This window comes from Oncorhynchus mykiss, chromosome 1 (assembly GCF_013265735.2).
Source record: "Oncorhynchus mykiss isolate Arlee chromosome 1, USDA_OmykA_1.1, whole genome shotgun sequence".
NCBI classification, from domain to species: Eukaryota; Metazoa; Chordata; class Actinopteri; order Salmoniformes; family Salmonidae; genus Oncorhynchus; species Oncorhynchus mykiss.
In genome coordinates, this window is record NC_048565.1 from 26730451 (window position 1) to 26743239 (window position 12789).

At 45.0% G+C, this 12789-nt stretch overlaps 1 protein-coding gene across 2 annotated transcripts in view; it reads left to right on the forward strand.

Moving 5' to 3' along the window:
• The window catches only part of LOC110520060 (zinc finger protein 423), a 151532-nt gene that overhangs the window by 16687 nt on the left and 122056 nt on the right, over nt 1-12789 (forward strand). For both annotated transcript variants that reach the window (XM_036974568.1, XM_036974573.1), the window contains exon 2: nt 7210-7272. In XM_036974568.1, coding sequence (XP_036830463.1) covers nt 7210-7272 — 63 coding nt within the window. The remainder of the gene's footprint in view (nt 1-7209; nt 7273-12789) is intronic.

Sequence of the window (12789 nt, forward strand, 5' to 3'; positions counted from 1 at the left end):
CTGTGGTAAGGTGGTGCAGGGCCTGGGTGGTGGGTCTGTGAATCCAGTGAGCGTCCATGTTAATGAAGGGATCTGACGGAGGCTCTAGCAGGGCTCTGCTCTGGACCACAACAAACTCCTGCTTCCTGTCGGGTAGGCTCCCAAGGTGTTGCGCGCAGTTTTGTTCTAAAAGAACCACGCATACACATTCTCTGGTACACACATACACACACGCAGGCCTGTATACTCACACACACTATCGGATGCATTGACATTCATACACTCACACATGCTCTGTACAACACACACACATCTGCAAATGGGGGGGCTGCTAATGGCTTCCAGTGGGAGAGGGGGAGAGCAGGATTTTATCCCTTAAGTGTAAAAGACAATCAGACAGAATGGCCGGGGGCCAGCAGCAGGGCTGTGCGGCCCTCCTCTCCTGGCCAGGGGAGCAACTCCACACACATTAGGTATTCTGTGTCTACCTCTCCTGCAGACGGCTGCAGTGGAGCTGGGCCCAGGTGAGACCACTTGCTCTCTCTCCCCCTCTACCACTCTCTCTCCAGTGCTCTCTTTCTCTCCATCAATCTCTCTCTCTGCTGCGCTCTCTCTCTGGTTCGGTCTGCAGCGCTCTCTCATCTAGCTCACACACTTACTGTTAGATTGTTCATTATCCGATCTGCATAATATAGCAGCCATTTATCTCTCTCCAGCCTGTCTTTCTGTCTGTGTCTAACACTATAGCACCGTACTCTGCAGTGTGCTAACAGAAGGACAAGGCTCTAGACTGAGGCTGCCTTACCTGCAGTCTCTTTGTTAATGAAAGGCCCTCCCCTGGGTAGACAGGAGCACAGTTGTGTGTGTGTTTGGGGTCGTATGAACAGGCTGTGGTAGGTTCTTTGTCTGATAGGGGGGTCTGGGTGTGTGCCCTGAGGTCCCTTGCACCCTGTTTGCTTTGTGTGGAGGTGCCATTCCTAGGGAAAAATTGAAGCTCTCATTTAGAAAGAGCACCCCCATGGGTACATGATCTTGTCGTGTAAATTCACGCTTTCTGTTTGTGATGTCGTCGAGAGTGACTCATTTGATCTCTACCCTCGCGCTATTCGCTGCTACGCTGATTTCTGTGTTGCCGACAGCAACGCTGCCATAGCTACATAATGTTGCAGCTTAACACTGTTTAACAGGGCCCAGAAATGCAAATAGCAGCACGCGCTCCAACCACCACAGCAGCAATTAACAGAAGAGGAATTTCAATAATATAGAAATAAATTGTATCAAGGATTGGGTTTGTGTGTTTGTGTGTGCCCCATGGGGGGGATCTGTGTTTTTTTCCTCCCTCCTCTTAAATAAAAGTTTAACGAGAGCAGGAGGGAGAGGTGCCTGCCCCTGCAATGTTGCTAAAGACAATGTGCTCTCTTTGGGAGCTAGGAGCTCGTTAACCCATCTATACCTGCCTCATATACTCAGCTCAACATTCAACATACAGGTGTTTCGAGAGGGGAGGGGACTGTTGAAGTGGAACAGTCTAGAGGAACCTGGTAGGAAGTTCTCATCAGCCTATACCAATATTGGGTACACCCAATCTAGAACTTAGGTTATGGTTTGTGGAAATGGTCCCAGTTGGTGAAAGAGGGGCTAAACCACACCTCAGTGGTGAGTTTCTGGTTGTTGAGTTATAGGTATCAGTTTCCCATTTCTCTCACAGCCTCGATGTGTGTTTTGGCAAAGGCTGGTCAGTGTGCGTAGGAAACCGAGGGTATCCAAGGTAACCAATTGAAACATGCTGGAGTCATTAAACCACCCGTTCCTCTCACAGGGCTGTTTTACTGTAGGTTAATGATGTCACAGAGTTTCTGAGGGAATTTAAAATCGGGGGAGGGACCTACTGTATAAAGTGGTCTGTATATACTTCCCCTGCCTTACATTCTCTCTCTGCCTCTGTCTAGCAGTCTCCCTCTCCACTCCTCTCCCACTCTCCCTACCTGCCGCTGGCTTCAGGGTTCACATGAACAGTGCTCGGTACTAGTGATGCACCGATATGACATTTTTGGCCGATACCGATATCCAATACTTTCCTTGCCAAAAAAACGATACCAATAACCGATATTAAGCATTTTAGTGGCCTTTTAAGCGCTCTAGGACAGTTAAATAGTTAACACACACACATGGACGCAGCACTCTAAGGCACCGCATCTCAGTGCAAGAGGCATCACTACAGTCCCTGGTTTGAATCCAGGCTGTATCACATCCGGCTGTGATTGGGAGTCCCATAGGGCGGCGCACAATTGGCCCAGTGTCGTCCGGGTTTGGCCGGGGTAGGCCGTCATTGTAAATAAGAATTTGTTCTTAACTGACTTTCCTAGTTAAATAAATGTTACACACACACACACACACACACACACACACCACACTGACCAAAAAGTTATTTTGTTGGAATTGACATATGTCCCCATTACCGGCAAAACATTATCAAAACCTTTTTATTTCACTTACTTGCTGTGCTGTTTTGTTGTTCATTTGTTCAGTCGTTTCATTCACAACCAGGATTTCTATGGAACGCTGTTTGGGTCTTTGTATGTCAAAAAAGAAACACGTCAAATAATACTGACTTGTCAAATAAGCTTGTTGACCAATCAGGACCTGAATATGACTGCACGTGACATAATAATTTAACGCGTTCATACATTTTTTACGTAGTTATTAGACATTGATTACAGTATCACACGTATTTTATATGTCACAATGATTTATCAATACGTATGCTATGATGCTGGTAAAGTTGTCTCGTGCACCTTCATTGCTGGTCATTTTAAAAAAGCTAGCTAGCTCATGGATGCAAACAATGTTCTTCCCCAAAAAGATATTAAAACTACATAATCTGTTTCAGTAGCTATAGTTAGCTAGCTAACTATATAGCTAGGTGTCATCATCTAAAATAACCCTAATTTATAAGACAGTTCTTATTTGATTAATGGAGGCCAGACCCATCTATGTGAAGCTATCCACAATAAGTATTAACCACAATAGTGGACTTTGCAGTTAGCCTTCAAAATAAAGGTATGCCATTGATAGTGATGCAAATTAATACAAATAGTAGAATTATGCCATAATTGAATAAGCCATGCTAAACCAGGTTAGAATGTTATATAAAAGACAGTCATTTGTTAATTTGACAAAATTCTGTTGAAATCACCCTGGATGTATTATACTTTAGAATTGCACTGGGGACATATTTATTTCACTGTACAGTCTGTCATTGATCCACAATCCATAGGTATCAGTCTACTCCGTGACACCCAGAGAATTAGTGTCGTAGCTCTTATTGCGGGACTCTGAAACATCTGTGAATTGAGCCACATGTATTATCAACCTATGTGTATTAAACACTATTCCAGAGGAAAACCAATACTGCGTGCATGTTTTGGAGTCTGATAACGCTAAGGACGTTGGGAAAAAATATATTGGGTATTGAGTAGACTGATACCCCATTTCATTGATTCCCAATTATTAGGTAAAACTGTACAGTGAAATATGCATGTCAATACACACAATAGGCTGACTGGGGGGTGATGTCACAGTCCCGCGATAAGAACTACAATGCTAATATTTACGTAAACTCTTCACAGTTGTGTTCTGTCGGTGTCACCGAGTAGACTAATACCTTGTTTAACCTTCAACCTTCTTTAACATTATCTAGTCTAAAAATGTCATGATTCCACTAATTGTAACCTTCTGCATCACTTTCAAATAGGTACTTTTATTTTGAAGGCAAACCGCAAATTCCACTATTGTGCCTAATCCTTATTGTGGCTATTTTCACAACACATAAGCTGGTACATCGAGCCTCACTAGCCAGATGAAGCTAGCTGGCTGCTTATAATGCTAGCTTTGGGCAACAGGGTTAAGTTGCTGACTAGCTATTTATTTTCATGAACTGAAGTTCAATTTCAATAGGCGAACAACAAGTGGCTATCTAGCTAATACTTACTCACAAGGATTCCTACATCTTTGCTAAGAATAATGAAAATTACTGTAGTTTCTACTGGTCATTGTTTTCAGGCTGGTTATATTGGTGCTAGCTAGGTACCAAACTAAAGCTAGCTAGCTACCCCAGAAGTTGTGGTCGAACAAATAATGCTTTATTACCAACGTGGTATTGTAAAGACATCGTTCGTGGCCGGTGTTTGCAGACTTTTCTTGTACAGCTTTGACCATGTTACGGATAGCAGTGGTGGTGCTTAGCTTGCATGTGCAAATTCAGAACACACAACATTCTATAATAGAACTGTGTTATCTGACGTGTCAAATTACAAGCTTATCTAACGCGTGTTAGCAGTGACGCAGTTACGCTATTACTGTGTAACTCCGGTAGGGCAACATAAATAGCGCACTTGGTAGTGTGTACTGGTGCTCGACCAGTCGGCAAAAGCCAACATCACCCATGACATAGAACGGTTGGTTGTCAAGGGCAATTAATTGTATTATCTTGACGTAAATGGATTTCGCCTTAGTTGTCTCTCTGAAATGTTCTTACTCTTTCAAATGACTGCTCAACTTGTTGACTGCTCAACCCACACAGAAGAAATTGTGGGTTAGGTTAGGAATGCTGTGTTGCACATCTACATTTTACGTGACATCATTTTTTTCATACGTTATATAGGTATGCACGTCAGCTTTGACATTGGTTTTGCATCTTCCGATTCCGATATGTTCACCGATATATCGTGCAGCCCTACTCGGTACACATGGGACAAAGGCAGGAGGAGGAAATCTGGAAATAAATAAATATATCCGCTCTGCTAATGAAGACGAGCATTTCCCCACAGTTAAATCACAAATATGATTTTATTAGAATGGTGTCTTTTATTAGAATGGAATCTCTTTCTAATGACCATTTTCTTTATCTTCCCCCTGCTTTTTCTGTCTGTTTCTCTTGCTTTGTTTGGCTGCCTGGTAATCGTGGTGTGAGGTCTGTATCCTCCACCGACTCTTTTCAGAATGTGTTCCTAGGAGTGTGGTGTTGGTCTCACCCAGGACCCATCGCTCCGGGAAACGTCTGTATCCCATCCTGTGGTCCACATCTTTAGGGCCAAGACCCAGAACTGGCCTTACCCTGCACCCCTCTCTACCACTCCCTTACCCTGCCTCTCCATAGCAACAATACTCAGTGTATGGCTGTTTGGTTGTATGATATCTTGTGTATGGCTGTTTGGTTGTATGTATGATATCTTGTGTATGGCTATTTGGTTGTATGATATCTTGTGTATGGCTGTTTGGTTGTATGATGTCTTGTGTATGGCTGTTTGGTTGTATGATATCTTGTGTATGGCTGTTTGGTTGTATGATGTCTTGTGTATGGCTGTTTGGTTGTATGATATCTTGTGTATAGCTGTTTGGTTGTATGATATCTTGTGTATGGCTGTTTGGTTGTATGATATCTTGTGTATGGCTATTTGTTTGTATGACAAGCTTGAAAAAATAACTTGTGTATTGAGTAGACTGATACCCCATTTAGTGTGAGTATCTGCATTTCCTCTGAACTCCACCCAATGACTGATTTATGCAATCTCAGTAAGGTAAAAACAAAAATATGGCAACATTTAGTGAGAAATAATTCCAAGAAAGCCCAGGCCGATCAATACATGTCTGTGTTTTCTCCACAATCTAATTGAGGTTTTAAAGTGGTTAAGGATCCTGTCCGGTTCCCATCAGAGATGGATAGTTTTGCTGTATTACTCCCAGTACACTGTAGCTCTGAGTGGGAGGCTGGGGTCTGGTAGTGCTCCGAGCTTCACTTGTTTTAGCTTGGGAGCTGTGTGGAGAGTTGTGTGCGTGTACGAGGTTGTTGTGTGCTGTTGCCTGCAGGTTAACTGAGCACAGTAGTACTGGGTAGTTGTGTTTCTATAAAGCACCATCCCACCTTCTCTCCTCTACCCTGCTCTGCTCTCCTCTCTGCCTGACTACACTCCACTATTTCCCCTCTAATGAAGCGCTAAATGGAAGATGAGTGGAGCCCTGATTGGGTGTAATTTAGCGGTTTTCTTCCTGCACTGGGAAAGCAGTGTCTTCAGGAATTAACAATTCCACTGCAGGCTAGACCTATTTAAAGAAGACCTCAGGTCAACTTTCTCTAGACTTCTACAGTCGTTGGTATTGGATGGCTTGACAAATTATATACTTTCTGAAAACACCTCAAGCTCAGTAACAGTCCTCTAGGAGGATCTAAGAGCAGGGTGGGCCCATACCACAGTCCTAATGGGACCATGATCCTGATCCAGCCCATAGTTTCCCACAAACATGCCTGAAGAGTTATCTCTCCTCAGAAACACCCAGACAGGTAACTCACTAACCTAGGATGGAAAAATAGAAATATGGCCTCTGAGTCTCCTGTACTATGGGAATACTCCATTAATGGTGAAAAGGTACTACTGAAAGACACTGTCGAGAGAGTGAGCTGCCAAATGGCAGTGCTTCAGCTTGAACAGAGTCCTGGCTACCTCAGGGAAGAGAATGAGAAATAGAGAGGATGGGAGCGATGGAGAGAGATGTTATGGAGCAGAGTTGACCCCGGTCTTCCCGGGGTTTGGAAGCCTGCTGGGTTTTTAGCTCTAGGCCATCAGCTCCAAGGTCAGTCCTCTCTGAATTTGGAGTCTGAACTAGGCCTTCTGGCCTACACACTGGTCCCAGCACTGGATCTCTGGATCGCACTCATGAAATGAACATGGGATGGTTGTAGAAAGGAAAACTGAGACTGTTGCCCTTGGCTTTGTAGGGGAGTCAAATCTGACCAACTCTGAGGAGGAGGGAGGGAGGGAGGAAGTCCTCATTGTGTCCTGACTACTGTCATTTCCTGTTTGTGTGCCAGCGGAGCTTCCTTCCTCTGCAGTGCCCAGGAAAACCTTCATCACACGTCACTGTTCTGATCTGGTTGTTGTTGTTACATACAGTGTATTTCACTTCTGAAATTAGTACACAAAAACAAAACACAGAGAGCGCATTTACAGGCACACAGTCACCTCAGGATAGACAGACAGACAGGGGAGCTTTGATGTTTTCTCCCACCCAATCACCGAGCTAATGATTGATTTGAACACTTACTTTGATGTCTACCTTTGTGTTTTTAAGGCATGGTCATATGTGGAGTCAGATAAACCAAATAACCAAAGGATTTAATCCTACAGATACTGTATGTATTTCTAAGCATCCTCTCTCTCTCTCTCTCTCTAGCGGTGGAAGAAGGCGAGTCGTCAGAGTTTGCAGGGAACTGGGATTCATCGTCCGCCCAAACAGGTATCATCTTTGTTATTGGAAGTGTGCAGCCAGGCAGGCAGGTCCGCCACCCGGATTAGATTCTATACTGTATGTCACATTCCAACTCTCCCACCATACAACCCACTGAATAGGAATCTATAATATCAATTCCACATGGCCCATAGTGTTCTGCTGGGAGGGGCGCAGGGAGAGGGGAATGAAAGAGGGATGTATGGAGCGAGGGAGAGAGAGCTTTTCACAAGACTCAGGAGGCTGATGTCCAGACCTGGCAGGCAGGGCTCTGGCGCTCCACTGGTCTCACATCCTGTTTGAGGTTTTGGTGGTAAAGTAGTTGCACTGAATCAACGTCCCTGTCCTCCCTCCCAGCCTGCTTCTCCAGCTATTCACATAGGGCCTACAGCACAGCAGTAAGATGGGTTCATGATGGGCCCAAATAGCCTCATGGTGAATGCAATCAAGATTATTTTGTTCAATTTAATTTAAGGGTCCCTTTGGTTAAAGCATGGCACCCACTTCAATGGTTTGACATGCAGTGCAGATCCACCGTAGCACCCTACATGGAGTCATTGGTATGGCTGTATCAGGGCCTACCTGGAGATAATGCCACAGACAAATGGTTCCATTGTACAGAACACTGTATGGTGTTGTATGGATGGTGGCTGCTTTTGGTGATGGTGACATGTTGGCCATACTCTAGTCTGAATCAGCCTGCAGTGTAACATTATGGAGGGGAATAGTACTTGTCTTATTGTAGATGTTCTATATGTAAACGGTGCTCTCTCTCTCTCTCTGCCCTCCCTCACTCTGTCAGTTCTTCTGGGAGGGGAAATGGAAAGTGAGGCCCTGGGGTGTGATGACGTGCCCCCCCAGACCCCAGCCCTTTGTTAACCCCCTCAGGGGGCAGGGGTTGTTGCTGCTGCGGGGGTGCTGACTGAGGTCCTAGGTGGCTGGAAAGTGCTGTGTGTGTGAGATACAGCAGGAAGCGGAGTCCCAGTGCTCTCACTCTAGCTCTGCTCTCTTCCTCCCTGCTATTTCTCTTCACCTCTTCCCCACACACACACGTTATCTATCTATCTATCTATCTATCTATCTATCTATCTATCTATCTATCTATCTATCTATCTATCTATCTATCTATCTGTCTGTCTGTCTGTCTGTCTGTCCCCCATCTCTCCTATTTCAATTCAAATTAAGGGCTTTATTGGCATGGGAAACACATGTTTACATTGCCAAAGCAAGTGAAATAGATAATAAACAAAAGTAAAATAAATCCCAAAAATTCACAGTAAAAATTACACTCACATTCGTTAAAAAATAATAGACATTTAAATTTCCTTTTTCTCTCGTTCTCTCTCTTTTCTCTATCACTTCTCTCGTGTGTGTTTGTGCTCCTGTGTTCAGGCTCAGGGGGGCTGCTCGCCATTTCTTATTTAAAAAGATAAAACATCTTCCTTCCCTTTATTCCCTAGGAGATGATGTCGACAAGGACACCGGCAGGCTTTTCTTGGTATTAAATTCAAATCTTTCCCCCTTCTCTGGAAAATGTGTGTTGAGTTTGGAAAGAGCAGCAGGGGGAGGTTGGGGGGGAGACCCATGGAAGAGCCAAACAGCCCCACCCCCCCTGCCTGCGTACCCCTAAGGACATCCAAAGGTCCCTTTGGTCCGTCCCACAGGGGTATTGGCCGGAGGTGCCTGCCCCCCCTCCACATCCATCCCTCCACCCCAGCCTCCCTGAGAGAGAAAAACAACCCGTCCCTCTCTGGCCCAGAGGGGAGAAAATGCAGAAAACGAGCCAGGACTGACACAGGAGGGAGGGAGGGAGGGAGGGAGGGAGGGAGGGAGGGAGGGAGGGAGGGGTGGAGAGGAAAGCAGGGAGAGGATGAGTGAGATGGAGTGAGAGAGAGGGAGGGGGGAAAGGGGGACAGAGGGTGAGTTTTTGGAGAGGGTTACAGACGTTTGTCATTTCTGTGGGTTGAGGAGAGGGAGGAGAAGGAGGAGGGGCCGTTAGTGGTGATGTTTTTAATAAGTGCCACCGGAGCTGTGAAGTTCAGCCTTGTTTTGCAGGCTTCCTGTTGGAAAGCCAGTCCTGCCTCGCTGTGTGTGCTTAGATTTCACACACACACACACACACACACACACACACACACACACACACACACACACACACACACACACACACACACACACACACACACACACAGATAGGAAACACCACGGTTACGCACATTCTACTGGCTGTCTTCTAGGCTGAATTTAGTGAGGCAAAGGTTTCTCTATGACCTCCCCTTACATACACAATCAAACAAGCACACTACACTCTGTCCATGTGGACTGTGATTCAGGGTGGAAAAAGACATCTCATATCCCTGAGCATAGGGCCGATAAGGGGCTGTAATGGAGCTGAATTAGATTTTTTTCTCCCTTAGCCTTTGGCTGGGTGTTGCATCAGCGACACCAATGAGAAGGGCTGTTTTTCCCGGCCCAGCCATCACACCACAGAGTTTCTAAACCCAGCGGCGCAACATCGTGAGATTTCTGGGAACGCTTGCAAAACAGACCAGGCTGGGGTTTGGGAAGTCATTGAGAGAAGTGAAAAGTTCTTCCTTACATTTTCAAGAAATCTAAAGGCACAACCTAGATTCGTAGTTAAACATGTTATTACGCCAACCTCGTCAAAAACATATTTATATCGAAGGAGGGCCTTTGATTTGGCCGGCCTGCACAGGCACAGTTCAGCGCAAGACGACCGTTAGACCCGATGACGGGTTTCTGCGCATGAGCTCAGCTAGCCAACGTTGCCATGACATCGCCTACAAGTGTGATCAGGGATTTTCTATTGGAGAAGCAGTTTCTGCCTATATTCATACTGTACTGTCTTTTGATTACACCATTGGGCTGTGGGTGTTGTAACCTCACTATTGAACCTCCACAGTATGGTGTCACCGCTATAGGAACAGTATGGTGTCACCGCTACAGGAACAGTATGGTGTCACCGCTATAGGAACAGTATGGTGTCACCGCGACAGGAACAGTATGGTGTCATCGTTACAGGAACAGTATGGTGTCATCGCTTTTGGAACAGTATGGTGTCATCACTATAGGAACAGGATGGTGTCATCGCTTTTGGAACAGTATGGTGTCATCACTATAGGAACAGTATGATGTCATCGCTTTTGGAACAGTATGGTGTCATCGCTTTTGGAACAGTATGGTGTCATCACTATAGGAACAGTATGGTGTCATCACTATAGGAACAGTATGGTGTCATCACTATAGGAACAGTATGGTGTCATCGCTTTTGGAACAGTATGGTGTCATCGCTTTTGGAACAGTATGGTGTCATCACTATAGGAACAGTATGGTGTCATCGCTTTTGGAACAGTATGGTGTCATCACTATAGGAACAGTATGGTGTCATCGCTTTTGGAACAGTATGGTGTCATCAATATAGGAACAGTATGGTGTCATCACTATAGGAACAGTATGATGTCATCGCTTTTGGAACAGTATGGTGTCATCGCTTTTGGAACAGTATGGTGTCATCACTATAGGAACAGTATGGTGTCATCACTATAGGAACAGTATGGTGTCATCAATATAGGAACAGTATGGTGTCATCAATATAGGAACAGTATGGTGTCATCACTATAGGAACAGTATGGTGTCATCGCTATAGGAACAGTATGGTGTCATCAATATAGGAACAGTATGGTGTCATCAATATAGGAACAGTATGGTGTCATCACTATAGGAACAGTATGGTGTCATCGCTATAGGAACAGTATGGTGTCATCGCTATAGGAACAGTATGGTGTCATCAATATAGGAACAGTATGGTGTCATCAATATAGGAACAGTATGGTGTCATCACTATAGGAACAGTATGATGTCATCGCTTTTGGAACAGTATGGTGTCATCGCTATAGGAACAGTATGGTGTCATCACTATAGGAACAGTATGGTGTCATCAATATAGGAACAGTATGGTGTCATCAATATAGGAACAGTATGATGTCATCGCTATAGGAACAGTATGGTGTCATCGCTATAGGAACAGTATGGTGTCATCGCTATAGGAACAGTATGGTGTCATCAATATAGGAACAGTATGGTGTCATCACTATAGGAACAGTATGGTGTCATCACTATAGGAACAGTATGGTGTCATCGCTTTTGGAACAGTATGGTGTCATCAATATAGGAACAGTATGGTGTCATCACTATAGGAACAGTATGGTGTCTTCGCTATAGGAACAGTATGGTGTCATCGCTATAGGAACAGTATGGTGTCATCGCTATAGGAACCGTATGGTGTCACCTCTATAGGAACAGTATGGTGTCATCACTATAGGAACAGTATGGTGTCATCGCTATAGGAACAGTATGGTGTCATCACTATAGGAACAGTATGGTGTCATCGCTATAGGAACAGTATGGTGTCATCACTATAGGAACAGTATGGTGTCATCACTATAGGAACAGTATGGTGTCATCACTATAGGAACAGTATGGTGTCATCACTATAGGAACAGTATGGTGTCATCGCTATAGGAACAATATGGTGTCATCGCTACAGGAACAGCATGTTGTCATCACTGTAGGAACAGTATGGTGTCATCGCTTTAGGAACAGTATGGTGTCATCGCTATAGGAACAGTATGGTGTCAATCGCTATAGGAACAGTATGGTGTCATCGCTGTAGGAACAGTATGGTGTCATCGCTATAGGAACAGTATGGTGTCAATCGCTATAGGAAAAGTATGATGTAAGGCAACGACAGGAAAACAGTTTTAATGTTTGAAGTGGAGGTACGTACCTGCGTGTGTGTGTGTGTGTGTTCGTGTGCGAAGCCACAGGCTGGAACAGGTGATGGCATTGGTGAGCAGCTGTCAGGCTGTTTGTGTGATTTAATTTGCTCTCTTCCTTCCATGACGCCTGTTGGTTTTCATCATCCTCTCTGGGTGAAGGCGATGGTGTTGGGTGCTGTGCTCCCCTGCCTCCCTGCCTCTCTGGGGGGGTGGGGGTTTGGGTAGAAACACAATCTGAGCCTGGTACACAGCCTCTGCTGGCTCCCTGGGGGGCACCCTTATTGTGAAAACACAGTTGCCAGAGGACAGTGTAGCTGTGGAGAGAGGCCTGCTTTAAATAGGTCCCCCTGTTTACTGGTAGAAGGAGAGGGCTCCCCAGAGAGATAGAGGCAATGCGGCCGCATCCAGCTGCACCTGCTCAGTGACCTTTTGTTAGTACCGATACTGTATGCACCTGACAGTGGACGTGAAGCCTTTTGGCCAGTTCAGTTGGTTTACAGATCCATACATTGTTCAAATGAACTTTTCTCACGCTGTAAACCCAGTAAATTGTCCACAGCGATTAGAGGTTGCTTTTTAAAGTGCACAAGGTGTTACGTGTTTTCCTTTACGGTGAGAGTCACTTGCCTTGGGCACACTGAATGTCCGTAACAAAAACATGTTGTTTTCACTCAGGAAATAGTCCTGACATTCTTTTTGAAATAATTTACCAGGCAGAGTGAATACA